The sequence below is a fragment of the Equus quagga genome, chromosome 3 (genome assembly GCF_021613505.1).
Source record: "Equus quagga isolate Etosha38 chromosome 3, UCLA_HA_Equagga_1.0, whole genome shotgun sequence".
Classification (NCBI taxonomy): Eukaryota; Metazoa; Chordata; class Mammalia; order Perissodactyla; family Equidae; genus Equus; species Equus quagga.
This window is the reverse complement of record NC_060269.1, coordinates 98,390,884-98,407,896: the sequence shown is the minus strand read 5'-3', so window position 1 is coordinate 98,407,896 and position 17,013 is coordinate 98,390,884. Positions and strand designations below refer to the sequence as shown.

General features: G+C 36.8%; 1 protein-coding gene across 4 annotated transcripts in view; it reads right to left on the bottom strand.

Annotated features, from left to right (window-relative positions):
• The window catches only part of ANKRD17 (ankyrin repeat domain 17), a 161,865-nt gene extending 145,114 nt beyond the window's left edge, over positions 1 to 16,751 (bottom strand). For all 4 annotated transcript variants that reach the window (XM_046657012.1, XM_046657013.1, XM_046657017.1 and 1 more), the window contains exon 1: positions 16,190 to 16,751. In XM_046657012.1, the coding sequence (XP_046512968.1) occupies positions 16,190 to 16,609 (420 nt within the window). In that variant the 5' untranslated portion in view covers positions 16,610 to 16,751. The remainder of the gene's footprint in view (positions 1 to 16,189) is intronic.
• Positions 16,752 to 17,013: the final 262 nt, after the last annotated feature.

Here is a 17,013-nt window from a genome sequence, read left to right as displayed (position 1 = left end):
GCTTTGATACTTTGCCATTTTATCTAGAACTATATAATCACCTGCTAAGCCTACAGCAGAGAAGTCACAGAAATATTGTTTGCTTCATCATTCTCAGAAAAGGAGATAAAAGAGTAAGAAAAGAATGTTGCATTTCCCATTACTCTTATCACTCCCTCTTTATTAACAGTTTGATAAAGTACCATAAATTTTTAAATTAGGAGAATTTAAAAACATATTCTATTTAAATACTAAAGATCTAATGAATCCAAAATATAATCCTAAAAGGGCATCTAAGCCATACAATTATCACTTGTGGAATCTTCACTACAGAATCTCTCTATGCTAATACTGGCTCCACCTAAAATTAATGAACCCACATGCACAATTACAGTTGAAGAGTGTAACTGGCAATCTACAAATTCAATAAAATAATCAAATTAAATGGAGTTAGGAAGGAAAATGAGACAAAGATTTTTCTAAATTACAGATTTCTAATTTTATTTTTTAAAAATAGCCAGTCTTACTAGTCAGTAACCCCATTTTCACGAAGCTCTCCATTCTTTCTTATAGTTCAGTTAAAACCCCTATAGTTCACAAATGTTTCCACACCCATAATCTCACTTCATCTCCACCAAGAGAAGGTATTATTATGTCCCTTTTTCATGAGGCTCTGGGAGATTCAGCTTGCATGTCATACTTACTTGACAGCATGAATTAAGATGTAGCAGGGTCTAAAACAGCGTTCTCACTTCACCTTTTGAGAATTTACTATAGAAGAGGTCATCTACACGATATGTATTTTGATTTGATGTTCCAGAAATGGTGAAGAATAGTATACTATTCACTCACAATCTATGAAATCCATCTCAAGATTAATCACATGAATTCTTCACAAAAAAAGTTAGGAAAACAAGATAGAACAGTGCAACATTAGCTACACTCCGACTGTCTTTTATTTGGCGGGGGGGGGGGGGGGGGGTTATCTTATTATCTGGTATTCTAACCAACTCTGAAATGTTACAGTACTATTACTACTTATGTATAATGACCTAGAGGTAAGTCATAAATTAGAATAAGCTGTCATTCACAGTGATCTGTAAAGAGGACCCAAATGCAAGATAAAATGAGCTAGTGAGCAATTTATATAAAACATACTTCTTGGGCAATTACTAGGGAGGCCACATAAGAGTAAGGAAGCAGTGAACTACAGGAGTTAAGACAGCAGACTTTGATATGAGACTTACCAGGTTTATATTCCATTTCCATCATTTACTGTGACCTTGAACAAGTTATTCTTTGCCTTGATTTTTTTCCAACCATAAAATGTGGATAATAATATTATCAACCCCTTAGAGTTGTTTTTGGGGATTAAGTGAGATACTATACATAAAGCAATTAAAATTGGACCTGGCATATTGTAAACGCTCATTAAAATATTAGTTACAGCGGTTATAATTACCCAATGTGCTAAGTGTTATGAATACCTTCAGGGAAGAGGTAATATTTCATCTGGTCCTTAATGGCTCAAGCGGTTAACAGAGAGTGACATCTAGAGAGAATAGGGCTTGAAAGCTGACATCTGACCTAGCACATTCTAAAACACACTAAACCACTACAAAACCACTACAGTTTAAACAATATGGCACTGACACACATAATAAAATGGGAAGTACAGAAACAGACTCATGTACCTTTGGTCTAGCACTTTCACCACAGGAATAATACACAAAGATATATATCAAAAAGAGTCCACTGCAGTGTTGTTTGTAATGGGAGAACGCTGAGAAGAACTAAAACACTGGCTACAAACACTGGATAAAACCAGGGAAGTCATGATATCTAACCGGGGAATACTCCACAGTTGTTGAAAGAAATAAGGTAAACCATATGGTATTTATATGGAAGAACCTATGATAGACTATTAATTAAAAAAGAAAGTTTCAGAATGTTTTTATAATGACCTCACTTATGCAAAATAAAAATTTGTTTACATAAATACACATGTGGATACATGTCTGAAAACACACAAAGGCATGAAATCATATACACTTAAAATTTACACCTTGGGATAGAAAAGAAGGGAAATTTTCAACTCTTATTCCTTATCTTCCTCTACTATTTACATTTTTACAGTTTACATTTACTCATGATTTAATAAAAATGGGAAAAAAGATAATGCAATCTCTCTTTAAAATTCCTCCAATATAAAAAAACAAATAAATGTATAAAATAAAACACCAGTCACAGTTTAGTATCATTGCTGCATCCTTTAGCATAGGTTTGATTTAAAAGCTGTGTCATCCCTCAGATAGAATTAAAACTCATCTACCTCAGGTCTTATAACAGCTCTTCTATTTTGGCATTTTCTGAAAATCAACTGCATTTCCCAGTTCATTTGAAATATATTTTTAAAACACTGAAACAAAACTAAAGAGCACTAGAATGACAATGCAAGAGAATTAGAACACATTCATAGAGTTTGTAGGTCCTGCCCCAATAGTGTACAGAGATGTTCAAGTCCAAAGACAGCCCTGTTAAGACTAATGACATCACACAAATCACTAAGAACATTAGAAAGCTGCTGGTGCTCCTCTCGTCTTCCTCATAAAAACATCTTTACTTCTCTAGTAGAAACTTGTAAGGTAGGGAGGAAAGAACAGAAAGAAGAATTCAAGCCTGCTTAGAGCCTTAGAGATAGGAGGAAAAAAACTGTTTCAAAAGATCACTTACTACATTAAACGAAAAATACAGAAAACTACTTTGTTAACCATAAAACCCTGGAGATGTTAGTTACTATCAAACAGCACAGGAAACTACTTAGTACAAACAACTAATTTTAGTATGTGGGCCTTCAGGTTATACAAAAGCAGTACAGGTAAAGATGTATATACTGAGCAGATACAATCCACTCTATTGTTCTATTGTCTAAATACGTGAAATAAAGGTAGCATTTCAAACAGTGGGAAAGGAAGGACTACAAAAGAGCTAAATCAACTGATTACCTATCTGGAAGTAGAAGATTAAGTTCCTATCTTCCTTCATAAACCAACAGAAATTTGAAATACATGAATTAAGTTTAAAAAATAAGAGGTAAAATAGCCAAGAGGTGGAAGCAACCCAAATGACCGTCAATGGATGAATGGATAAACAAAGCGTGATAACTACATAGACTGGATTATTCAGTCTTAAACAGGAAGGAAATTCTGTCACATACTATGGCATGGATGAATCTTAAGGACATAATGCTAAGTAAAATAAGTCGGTCACAAAAAGACAAATACTGTATGAGGTACCTAAAGTAGTCAACTTCACAGACACAGAAAGTACGATGATGGTTGCCAGGAGCTGAGGGAAGAGAGGAGAGATGAGTTGCTGTTTAATGGGTATAGAGTTTCAGTTTTTCAAGATGAGAAAGTTCCGGAGACAGCTGCACAAAAATGTGAACATACTTACTATTGAATTGTACACTAAAAGCTTAAAATACTAACTTTTTTTTTTAACATTTACCATGTGTTGTTTACCACAAATTTTTTAAATTATAAACAAGTTAGAGGTACGTACTAAATTACTTAAGCCATTAAAAAAAAAACTAAACTATAAAGAGATCAAATAAAGCACTTGATCAAACTCCTTTCTAACATCTCAGTGGTAAATATGTTAAAAATACAATATATAGGGGCTGGCCCAGTGGCATAGCGGTTAAATTTGCATGCTGTGGTTCAGTGGCCTGGGGTTCACAGGTTCAGATCCTGGGTGCAGACCTACCCACCACTCATCAAGCCATGCTGTGGCAGCATTCTACATACAAAAAGCAGAGGAAGACTGGCACAGGTGTTAGCTCAGGGCCAATCTTCCTCATAAGAAAAAAAAAAAAAAAATATATATATATATATATATATGATTAAAAGGAAAAAGGATGTATATGAACTGAATCTATAAGGCACAAATCTTTATAAAACTGATGTGAGGAAGAAAATTAGTTTCTCCCAACAAATTTGAAAATCTATATGAAACAGATAATCTTCACAGAAAATATAAATTAAAATGTTAACGAAATCAGGGGCCAGCCCAGTGGCGCAGCGGTTAAGTTCGCATGTTCCACTTCTCAGTGTCCCAGGGTTCACTGGTTCGGATCCCGGGTGCAGACATGGCATCACTTGGCTAAAGCCATGCTGTGGTAGGCGTCCCATGTATAAAGTAGAGGAAGATGGGCATGGATGTTAGCTCAGGGCCAGTCTTCCTCAGCAAAGAGAGGAGGATTGTTAGTAGTTAGCTCAGGGCTAATCTTCCTCCAAAAAAAAAAAAAAGAAAAAAAAGTTAAGGAAATCAAATCCAACAATGTATTAAAAGAATGCTACCTCATATTCTGTATTCCAAAGAGTTTAATATTAGGAAATGTTATTATTGCAATTCATTACATGAATAGATTGGGGGGAAGGGGGAGAAACGATCACTTCAATAGATGCCAAAAATGCATTTGATAAAATTCGGCATATTTCTGATAACACTTAGTAAGCTAAGAGAAAGAGAAACACTAAATTGATAAAGGATATTTGCATTATACTTGACAGTGACACAATAGCATTCCCATTAAAACAAGAGAAAAACAAGGATAGCCTCTATTATCACTTTTATTCAACATTTTCAGAGTGTTCAAAACTAACGCAATTAAGAGAAGAAAAACAAATAAGAGGTATAAATATTAAAAGAGAGGAGACAAAAGACAAAATTATTTCTTAGAGTCAATATAACTGACATAATATGAGAATTCAGCTTAGCGGCCATATGCGCAAGATCGAGTATCAAAATCAACAGGTTCCTATACTCCAACAATAACTAATTAGAAAGTGTAATGGAAGAAAAACACCATTCACAATAGCAATAAGAATTATAAAATAATTACTAATAAATTCCACAAGAAATGTGCAAGACCTATACGAAAACCATAAAATTTTATTAAAGACAGATGAAGGGCCTGAAAAAACAGAGGCATGCCATGTTTCTGAATGGGAATGCTCAGTAATATACATCTATTTCTCCCCAAATTAATTCAAATTTCAATGTAATTCCAATCAAAATCTCAATGGGCATATTTTATGGCAGTTTACAAAAGCCATCGGACAAGTTTAAACACATAATATCCAAAACTCATGATGAAGATCAATGAGGGAGAACTCGTCTTCTAAGATATCAAAGGATGCTAACATATTAGGTTGAACCATAACAAATCAAACAGTGGATGACTTTTGATTTACAAAAAAAGCAATTTCAAAAGGTTCAACCCAGTAACTAAAATTGATGTGGAATAGGAATAAACAAATAGCTGTTAGGAATCTGGGCATGTTAAAAGCTCAAATTCCCCCACTCCCACCACCTGCAAATCCCTTTCTAAGTGGTAATAAACAGATAAGAGTCCACTAAATTATCTAATATCAATAAAGCTTGGTTAAAGACCAACAGGGCCTCCTATTTCTCACCCCAGTTAAACTTACCAGTTACAAGCAGAAAACTGAAAGAGAAGGTGGAGAAGAGGAGAGGGGTAGGTGGAGGAAGTTTCTTCCAACAATCCTTGACAGGGAATGATATCTAAGTTGAAATCTAAAAGATGAGAAGAAACAAAGCACCAAGGGAAGAACATCCAAGAAAGAAAATAAAAAGACCCCAAGTGAGAAAGTCTGCATGTTCTAAGAACAGAAAGGTCAGTGTGACTAGAAAACAGCGAACGAACTGAAAGCGATATAAAATGAGGTTAGAACAATAAGAAGAAACAGCCATACGAGCAAAGAGAAGTCGAATAATGATTACATTTCAGAAAGATTAGTCTTGTTGCTGCATGAAGAATGCATGAAGTATGGGGAGACAAGAGAGCTAGGAGATGAAATCAGAAGACTACTAGAAAGTTCAAGAAAGATAACAGCCTGGGCTAGGGTGATGATAGCAAAGATGGAGAGAGGTGGGAAGTTTAACGGTATACTTTGGAGGTCTTATGTCCAATATCTTTTCCCTTCCTACGCTCCCATCTTACCTCTTTAGCAACAGAAACACTGTTTCTTTAGGAAACCATTCCATGAGGCTCAGGTGGGAATGACCTCGCCTAGTCCACCTCCTAGACTGCACAAATGTTGAGGGGCCAGAAAGTTCAGCCTAGTACCCAAGAAGAAAGGTTTAAATTGGAGATATAAAGTAGAGAGTCACTAGCATACGCATATATAAACACTCAAGACGAGATAAAATCACCTAAGCAGTGAGACCGGATATCAAAAAGGGCCCAGGACCGAGCAATGAGGTACCAAATAATCAAAAGATGTATAGTAAAGGGGATAGGAGGAAGCAAAAAGGAGCCAGTAAGGTAGAAACAGGAGAGGTTAGTGTTACATAAGCAAAGAGAGTAGCACTTTTTAAGAGGCAAGGACTGGTCAACAAGGTCAAATGCTACTGAAAAGAGTAGATGAGAGATGGACACAATAATTAAGTCTATATCCAACAAGATATCCATGTATCTTTGGAAAACAATGTACAGAACTAACAAAAGAAAATTTCTAAGAAATTTTTTTAAATACTGGGGTGAAGGTCTCCACAAGTCATAAAAGAATAATTCATTTTACTTCACAAAAATAAAAATTTTCTCCATTGTGAAAATCCTGTAAACAGAATAAGTGTTAACAAATAACACAGCAAAGGATTTATACCCATAAATAGAAACAGCACCAACAAATCACTAAGAAAAAGACAATTCTAATAGAATAATAAGTAAAGGATAAAACGGGAAATTTTCAAAAGGAATCCAAATGAAAAATAAACATGAATATTTACTCCCTGTCAACAGTAACCAAGAAAATGAAAACAAAACTATTTTTGGTTAACAGATGTTTTAAACTAAGAAGATTGATCATATCCAGTAGCATTCTTATACATTGTTGATAAAGTGAAACTTGGGAGTATTTACCAAAGTTAACATGTGCATAACCTCTGGCCCAGCAATTCCATTTCTAAGAATCCATCCCAAAGAAATATTTTTGTACTTAAAAATAACTGTAAAAGGATGTTCACTTCAGCATTATATGTGTAATAGCAATGTAGTGAAAACCATGTAAATGTCTACCAACATAAAAAATCAAATAAATTATGTACCTTCATACTATGTAACATTCACAAAGAAATGAGAACAGTGAGGCAAATCCTAATGTACTCTCTCAGACACACACACCCTCCTCACACACACACACACACTCTCTCTCTCTCTTCTCTCTGTCACTCCTTCATACTCATTCTCACCAAGAAACTAAAACATTTGATATAAATCAAGCTGTTAGCAGCATTTACCAAGAAAAAGTGGGATAAAAATCTTTACTTATTAGAAGACTCTTTTTTTACAAGTATGAATGCCTTTGTTAGTTTTCATAGTTTAAGTATAATCATCTGAAGATGCATATCTTCAATTCATATATTTTAAGAATGTTCATCAATGAAACTTTTAGCAGACAAACGTTCTAAGTGACAGCTCTGTTCTGTGTGATAATTTAATACACACCAAATAAAAAGAATGAAAAGACCATTTCAAATAATAATGATTAATTATGGAGAACAGGATTATAGGTGATTTTTGTATTCTTTAGATCTTTTGATTTTGTCCAATTTTCTACAAATATGTTTCCACAAATATGTATGTTTAGTTATACAAACATTATATTTAAAATCTAACTTAAAAGATATTTAACACTGTACCCTACACTGTCCCATAGCTCAGTTTCTCATATTTTAACATATCTGTACCTGCAGCAACCACGAGTATACTTAAATAGCTACCTCTTTCATACTACAAAATCTTCAGGGTAAAATCAGAATGGATGATTCTTTGGAGTCAATGACATTCTAGAAAAATAGCACAGACAGACCTCATCTTAAAAAAATAAGAACATAATACCACAAATCAGACGGTATTCCAAGAGACACTCAGTCTACCCTACTCATATTCAAAGACAGAAATAAAATGATCCTTATGAGACCAACTCTAAAGGCACACAGTTACACTGAAAACTAACACAGACTCCCAAATAAATAATTTTACAGAATTAAAATCATCTTCATAGCCTTAAATTATTAATTTTATCTCAACAAGACTTAAATTTTATGAAGCTAGGAGAATGTTTCAGTTTCTTCAAATCCCTCATAATCCCTAAGTGATTTTGCTAGGTCTCAATAACGCTTCTTATATAAATTTAGTGGAAAAACATCCTAATAGTGATACTTATCTTCTAAAACTCATAACAGAATTTCATCACTGTGCTAAGTTTTCATGTATGTACGTAAGTTTAAAAGTTTTATTACTACAACATACATAAAATCATTTAACTCAATACATACAGCTCTCATTTTAAATATAGCTAACTTTTTCACATTCACTGAGAGAGAAATGGTTGAGATTACTATATACTGAAAACAGCCACACATAGGAGATACTCAATAAAAGTTTGTCAAATAAAAGAATTCCTATACTGCATCTCACAGTAGTAAGAGCTACAATAGAGGCTTTTCAACATGACTATTTTTGTTACGAACATCATATAAAAAATTAGAGGGAAACATAGCATAGAGAAGGAAAGACACAATAATGGGGTCAAAGAGTGAACTGGAAATAGACCTGGTGTAACACAAACTGGAAGACTTCCTTTTCTCCTCAGGTTTCAGATTTAGGGTGATAAGAAAGAAGGAAAAATAGAACTTCATGTTAATGTTGATTCCAAATTCAAAACAGACGAAATCAAATTTTCCAGATCTCTCTGAAATATTTTTCAATCAAAGATTCTTTAATTAAAAAACAATCCACGAGGAAAGACCCAGACCAAGAATTAACATTACAATAAGTTTTTACTTCTTCACTTTTCTTTTGTTCTTTTCTGTTCCTTTCTTTTTTGGGGGGAAAGGGGGATAAAAAATATGAAAGATTAAATGAGACCAAATGATAGCTTGGGAGGGGCATATGCCCTGCTAAAGACACACAGCTACAGACTAGTTTCATATATTTGTCATGTCTGGTCTGCACTTTCAAATAATCTGGAGAAACGAAAACTGAAGAGTTCACTTATTTTCAAAATTGAAATAACACTATCTAATGCACCTCATATTTTTCTCCATGTTATGACTCAGTTTGAGTAACTGGTTAATTTGAACATTAACTGAACATTAAGTAACAAGCAATAAGAGTATTATTAAGTACAATCTGCAGTCCTCCTTCATCATGGATTCCATCCCTAACCCTCCAATCATTTTTAAACTATCCCTCTTTAGATCTTCCATGGTTTTAGTCATCATTTTCACGATACAGCAGGCAAAAATATATATAATCTATTTGTGCAGATGTATCATAGCCTTATTTAAATTAAGAATTATGATTTTTCTCTAATATCTTATTTAATCTTGTTCAACATTATGTTGAACTTTTACTGAAAAAGCATGCTTTGTTTAAGACCATTCACCCAAAAAAGCACATTTTTTTTTACCTATGACTCAAAAAACCTATTTAACATTTTAATCTATTCTCAAGAATCTTGTCCATTCCCATCAGCACAATTCACTGTGATCTATCTGCATGCTTTGAGAGAGATTTTATCATCTATTAAAATTGTTCATAAAAACACTAAATAATATTAGCTCCAAAAGGAATTCCTAAAGTATTGTGATCTTTACATTTTTTTCTATCTGACTTTCTTTTATTTCTAGTCTCACACAAAAGTAAACTTAAAAAGTCAATTCTTTTTAAAGATCAGGTAATGTTTATGAGTTTTGTAGGATGACGGAAGGCAACCTAAGTTATGCTTTCAATAATTAGGTCTATATTAATTTTGAGTTCTATGGTAATCTTGGGGAAAATAAAACCCAACATGTCCCTTTTTAATAATTAAAACACCAAATTATAAATCATGATAAAATATCTATATTGCTCCACAATTCCACTTCCCCTCATGACTGGATAAGAACAGTTGTAAGACAAAATAAAAGTTAAGAGAAGTTAAGCACCATTAAGTAAGCAAGGGTATTTTGCTTCTGGGTGGCAAGTAGATCGGCATAACTCTACCAGATAGGTAAGGTTCCAGGGACTAGAAGGGTATTCATATTTACACATCACCTTCAATTCTCTAATGATCTGCTTTTTTCAAGAGATGAAAGTTAGTCAGATTTGGCATAGGTTACCATAGATGTTGGTGCCCCCTATTGGTCCTAACAAAAACATAAGTGGTATCAGCAGGTATTCACATGCCATTATGAAGTGAAAATTCCTTTTCATCTATGGTCAAGTATGGAAAAATTATAAGGAAGCTCATTATATCCACATTTCCTAACCCACTAAATTATTTTTATAAAAATACAGAATAAACAACTGTCATAAAGGCAAATACACTGCCTCAAGGACCTGACAACCAACCTCCTAGTCAACTGGACAGTATAAGTGAATACCAGTAGCAGCAGTGTAGTGATTTCTGAGAGTTAAAATGCCCTGCTTTAATGACTATTCAACAATGAAAAGTTTCACAGTACTAACTCCAATTAGGTTGGTGAGGTTAATGATGACTAGACTAAATTGAGTAATTAGAGTCCAATTAAAACATCTGACGGGGTCTACCATAAACAGCTGCAACCAAGTTCTGTTACCTTAAGACTTGAGGTGCCAAATATTTCCAGAGTTAAGTGGTTAAAGAAGAAATATTTATGAACTATTTTTACTTCAGAGATCTGACTTCATGAAAACCTAGCAAAGGTAAGACAATGGTGTACAGACACACACAGTACAGTGCAGGAGATATAAAGATGTATTTTAAGATAATGTTTCTGTCCTCAGATCTAACAGTCCACAGCAGGATAGATGAAAACTGCTTCATCAATTAAAAGGCACAATACAAGGATTTAAGAGAGAGTAGGCATAGGGCTAGTTTACCAGAAAGAACAGAAAAATCTTGGACCCTCTACTTCACATTTGTTACCAAATTACCTTAGTTAATGCAGTTTCTAAACAATCCACATAAATGCCTGTCTGATTCCCCACTGCCACTGCAGTGACAATGTTTCAAAACAACAAGGTGGGAGGAAGAAGGTAGTCACAGACCTCTGAGGATCTAAGAAAGTTTGTACTCATAGGTTGGGGGGAATCTTATAAGCACCTTCAACAAAATCTCGTGTTTAATTTCAGGGTATTCACAGCCTATCCAGACCCCAAGTTAAGAACTCCTATTTAAAAGGAAAATATTTTTTTTTAGCTTAATAAAGGCAGATAACCTTGAAAAGTAAAAATCTTGAGAGGCAGGGAGAAGCAATAAATTGCCTCTAGAGAGAGTGGTTTTCACTATAAAGTTTCATTTTCTTAACAATTGTTAATTCTGGATGGTGGGAATATGCATGTATTTATCTGTACTTTTCTGTATTCTTTTTTCAGTAATTTTTTCAGAGTAAGAAAAGGAAAGAAAAGCTTGGGATAGCCAACTTGTCTTCAATGGTTGCCCTACTGCCAAAAAAGTATCTCCCCCTATACCATCTGAATTCATTTTAACATTATCTGAAATGCCAAAATCAGAGATGTTGCACTCAATATCACACAACATAAGAGAGCATGTGAATGAGTAAGTGAATGAATGAGCAGGCTTTGAATCAAAGAGACATAGTATATAAGTCTCGCTCAGCCACTTATTAGCTATGCGACCCTGATGAAGTTACCTAAAATCCTTCTAAGCCAGTAACTTTGCCTCTAAAGTGAATATGAATATCACCACCACAAACATCTGCATACTTCTGAAACTTATACACTTTGTTCAGGATATCCATTTACCACTTAATCTTACTCTCATACCTCCCCCAAACCTTTATTTAATCATTGGTGCGTTTGTAAATCAGTGTATCTTAAAACAGTTTTCCTCACCATTGCTTAGCCAGTATAGCAAAATGCCCAGCATATATAGCAACTCCAAAAATTTACTGAATAATGAAACAAATATGACTTCGTAGGGTTATGGTGAAAATAAAATGACAATACATGAAAACTGTATTAACTCATTTAATTCTTGTAACAATGCTATTAGGTAGAATCTACTATTATCACCATCTACATATGAGGAAACAGAGGTGGAGCGAGGTTAAGTAACCTGCCCAAGACCACAAAGCTAGTGAGTGATAAATCAAGGATTTAAATCCAAGCTCCAGTGCATGCTCTTAACCGTTATGTTAGACTTGACATACTGTAGGCACTGAATAAGTAACAGCTTTTATTATGTTCTTAAAATGGAAATATATCTAGGAGGTTTAAGGTACTTATCAGGCACTTGACAATCAATGTCTACAGGTTTAACTGGCTTTCCCCTAATACCTATGGAAGATCACCATCACTAAGAGAAGTAATTAAGTAATTGAAAGACATTGAAATCCATACTAAAGCTGTTCAGCAGTCCCGGATCCAAGAGACGAAGAAATTCTATTCCTTCTCTTGGTTGGTTTCCTAGATGAATTCTGGATTCTCCCTAGGTACTAGTTATTCACTGAAAATGTTTTTTTATCAAGTACTGTGCTTAAGCAGAATAGGAGACAAGACAATTAATTATGACAGAACCATTGCTTCAAAGATCTTAACATCCTGTTTATAAATACTGCTTCACCAATTAAGAGATGAAACTGGGGAACAAGTAAGCTTCTCTGGGCTAATCTGGGATTCTACCATAATAACAGAGGACCTTAGACAGCATTTTCCATTAAAATACAAACAAACAAAAAAGATTTGGAAGTGAACTTGAGGAAACACAATCTACTTCTGAAATAATTTTTCTTTCTCCCTCATTCTCAGTCCTCCCTCTTTCCTGTCTATAAACAGATTCTCCCTTTCAAAATCCTTTCAAAAGTGAATGAATAAATCAGTACTAATTTATTTAATGGCTCCTCTTGTCTAAAATTTTTTCACTAGGTTTGTCCCTTAAATTTAAAGCCTCAAGCTACCTATAAAAATAGATAGAATTCTTATCAACTCCTACTGCATTTGCATTTTATGCATCTTCAACAAAAATATTACTTTTAATAGCAAGTTTTTCCCCTCTTTGAATTCTGCTTTAGAAAACACTGATGCCATTCAATTACATTTAAAAATGCATTCAAGAGAACGCAATGTTATTTCTGAAATGGAATATCAACTCTTGGAATTTCAACATTTTTTTCATGTAATATTCAAGTAAGCAATTTATTTTAGTCCACTAATTTGAAAAGAAGTGCATCACAGCTTTTGTGTTGGAAATACATTTCTGTTTTCCTTATTGGACAATCATCCACTGAAAGCCAAGAAAAGTAAACATTTTCCAATTTTTGATCTAAGTTTTTGTGTCAAATTGGGGGGGGAGGTGGGAGAGGGAAGGGGAAAGCTCTTGGTCTTACATCTTTGTTTCCAGGTATACCTGAAGTTATACAAATTATCTAAAACAGATTATTCTACTTTGAAATACTGAAGAGAAAATCCAATTCTCAATAAGAATTAGATTCTTGTTCTTCAACATTCAAATAAAGTTCTTAGGTAAATTGAATCTCCTTTCCTTCCAACTTTTCCTCTTTTAGCAGATATAGAAAATATCCAGCTGGCATTTCTTCATAACGAATGCATATATTTGTTATATTATCCTCCACTTTTTTAGGTTAAATACTCCAAAACTGCACTGTTTCATATTCTTTTTTAACCTTTTGATGATTTTTATTGGAAGGATAATCTCAAGGATCATGTTACCCACATTCTTCACTGTGTAAGCAACAACAGAATGAATGAGAAAAAGGACTTATATACAATGAGTATTAGCCACAAGATTTCCTAGCTCTACAAAGTTAAACTTCTGGTGACGTATCAATAAAATGGTAATGAAATGAAAAACTGCACAACTCATCCATTTGGCTTTTGGTGTACAGTGACTGTGAGGTTTATTTATTTATTTTGGTCAAGGATGGAGGCAGGTATTGTAGTCCTTTCTGTCTGCTCATCCCCCATCATGTACTCGTATAGATTTATTTTTAATGGCTGTACCTTCTTATACTTACTTCTCCTGACTCATCTTCATAACAAATGACAAACCCATTGTTTACACCACTATGCAGAAGACAGAATAAAGCACACTCAAAACAAAGAAACACTTCCCTAGTTGATTGAAGTCAACATATACCATCCATATTTTCCAAGGAAAACAAACCTGACTCACAAAATTAACACACCTACAAACTTAAGGCTATTCTACATGATGTAGGAAATACTAAAAGTTTTGCTTATTAGGTCAAATTCCAATGGACAAAACTACCTAGATATGTAAAGTTTACAGCATAATATTCCAGTAAGTACTGCACTCAACTTGTTATTGTGTTACTGGAGAATTTAAAAAAATAAAATACTGATATTTTGCCCATTATTTGCTGCATGATTGTGTTACCTTGCAATTCACTGCCTATTTTCTGAAAGAGGTCAGAAGGGGGATACAAGGAAATTGTCACAAAAAGTGTCCTGGTCTGAACTGCTAAAAACTTTGATTTCTACTTTTGCTACTATCCACAACCAGTTTCCTCTAAGCCTTGTTTTTCTCATTTTTAAAATAAAAGGGTTGGACTAGATTATCTCTAAAATGTTTCTCATCTCTACAAAGAATAATACAATTGAATGATTCTGTCACAATAGATTTTATTAGAAATAAGGATCCAGTCACATCCTTCACTTGTTTCAAATGCAGCCTGAGCAACACATTGTCCTTAAATATCCAACTAGATCAATACAAAATCTATCAATACAAACTTATCCTAGAATTCAACAGGCTAAATGGAATAGCAGGGAATGTCTGTCTTTTTGGTATAGAGATTTACACTACTACTTCTCTACCTATCTAACTTCATCCCGTCTGAGGCAAAAGAGAATCTGGTCTTTTACTAATACATAAGGCTCAAACTCTTTAAAATGTATTTCTCTATTTGAACAGATCACAACATCCAATAACGCAATTTTCAAAACATCCATCTTGCACCAAGACAAGCTCTGTGTTTGTGGAAGAGAATAAACGGCAAGAGGGACTTCTAGATAATTCAGTTGTTCCCTCTTATAACTAAATTTATAATCAGCCTTTAAAGCTGTTTTCCTTCTGCTGCCTTAAGTTACAACTTCTTTCTCCAGATCAAGATTTTCTAGCTTCCATTTCAGGGAGTGGACAAGAGAGTTACAAAAGAGGTGATAGAACTAGTAGGGCTAACTCTTACTTTGTTGTCAGTATGGTATTTTTTACCGAGCTTTAGGATTATATGGCCTTCTTTGAAGAATAAGGTCCTGCAACGCCGCCTGTCTGTGGACCCAGGAAAAATTATAAACAGTTATTATGAAACCAGATCACTAGGACAAACCAAGAGGCCCTTCCTATCCCAACTCACCACAACCAAGCCTGGCTCAGACTCTTTAGCCGCCACATATTATCTGGAAAACAACAGGACCTAACTTAATTCTTCCTAACTAAGGAAGCACTTGAAGATGTATATGAATGTACGTGTAAGGATAAAATATATTTTCATCCCACTGAGTTATACATAAATGTACACGGACACGGACGTAAGATGAGTTCATTCAAAATCCTGGAGAGATCGAGGAAGTGAAGGTTACTTCAGCAACCACAATAGTTATGAAAAAAACCTGCAGCAGAACACTATGGAAAAGTACAGCTTCTCACGTGTCTCTCTCATACACAGATACTTAGCTCTGAGTCCATTACAACCTTCCCTCAAAACTGCTCTCCTCCAGCTCACCAGCGGGAGAAATTTACCAACCTCCCAGTCTTTCCCCAAGAGACTCATCTACCTATTATCTTACCCCTCCCGCTTTGGTCCCGCCCCCGCCCCAGAAATAAGATGGCCCTCCTGGCCCCAGGCAGACCCCGCCGGGAGTGCGAATAGAAGATCTAACCAATTCCCTCCATCCTTAACCATGTGAACCATGCCCGGTAACGTGCTGTTCACCAACTCTGTGGTCCTCCCACCCCCACGTGTCAGCTACCCTCCCCCACATGCCCACACCTCACGATTGAGGCCGGGGAAAGAAAGAGGGCAGAGGAAAGCCTGGCCCCTAAGATAGATCAACCCACAGGAATCTGTCCCACCGCAAGTCCCCTCCCACCTTCGGCCCCTGCCCTTTACAATCCCTTCCTCCCTCCTTCCTTTGAAACCAGGCCCTTGCCTCAGAAACCTCCTCTTCCTCGTCGTCGTCGTCCTCCTCTTCCTCGCTGTTGTTGCTGCTGGTGCCGCCGCCGCCACCTCCTCCGCCTCCGCCGCCTCCACCGCCGCCGCTGTTGTCGCTGTCGCTGCTGCTTTCGCTGCTACTGGGGGGTCGGCAAGTCCGGTTACGCTTGGCCTTATGGTGCTGCTGCTGCTGCGGCGGCGGCTTTTTCTTTAGGAGCAGGTCGCAGACTCGCACCATCCCACGAGGAGACGAGGCCGAGCGAGCCCCGCTGCCGCCGCCAGCGCCGCCGCCGACCTCCGCCGCCGCCGCGGGGGGGCCCGCCACAGCCGCCACCGCCGGGGGGCTCCCTTCTCCCTCAGCTGCTGCTGCCGCCGCCGCCGCCGCCACCGCCGCCACCGGAACCGTCGCCTTCTCCATCCCCAGGGAAAGAGGGAGGGCGCGGACGGGGGAGGGGCGTGGGGGCTACGCTCTACCGCGACTTCGGCCGCACCGGGGCCGACACAGCGCTCGGTGCCGCCTCCACCGCCACCGCCTCGGTCACCTCTACTGCCGCCGCCGCCGCCGCCGCTCCGCCAGCTCTCACCTAGTCTCGCGATACTAAGGGCGGGGAGCCTGACGATGGGAGGGAGGGAGGGAGGGAGTGTGAGGGAGAGGGCGGGGGCGGGGGGGTGGCGAGGCGTAGAGGGAGACCCGGGTGTCGGGATACCCAGAGGAGCCGAGACGACGAAGCAGCGGGGGGGGAGTGTGTCTAGGGCGACTTCCGATGGGGGGACGGCGGGGACAGAGGACGGCCGCGGCGACTGCCGGAGCGCCCGCGAGCG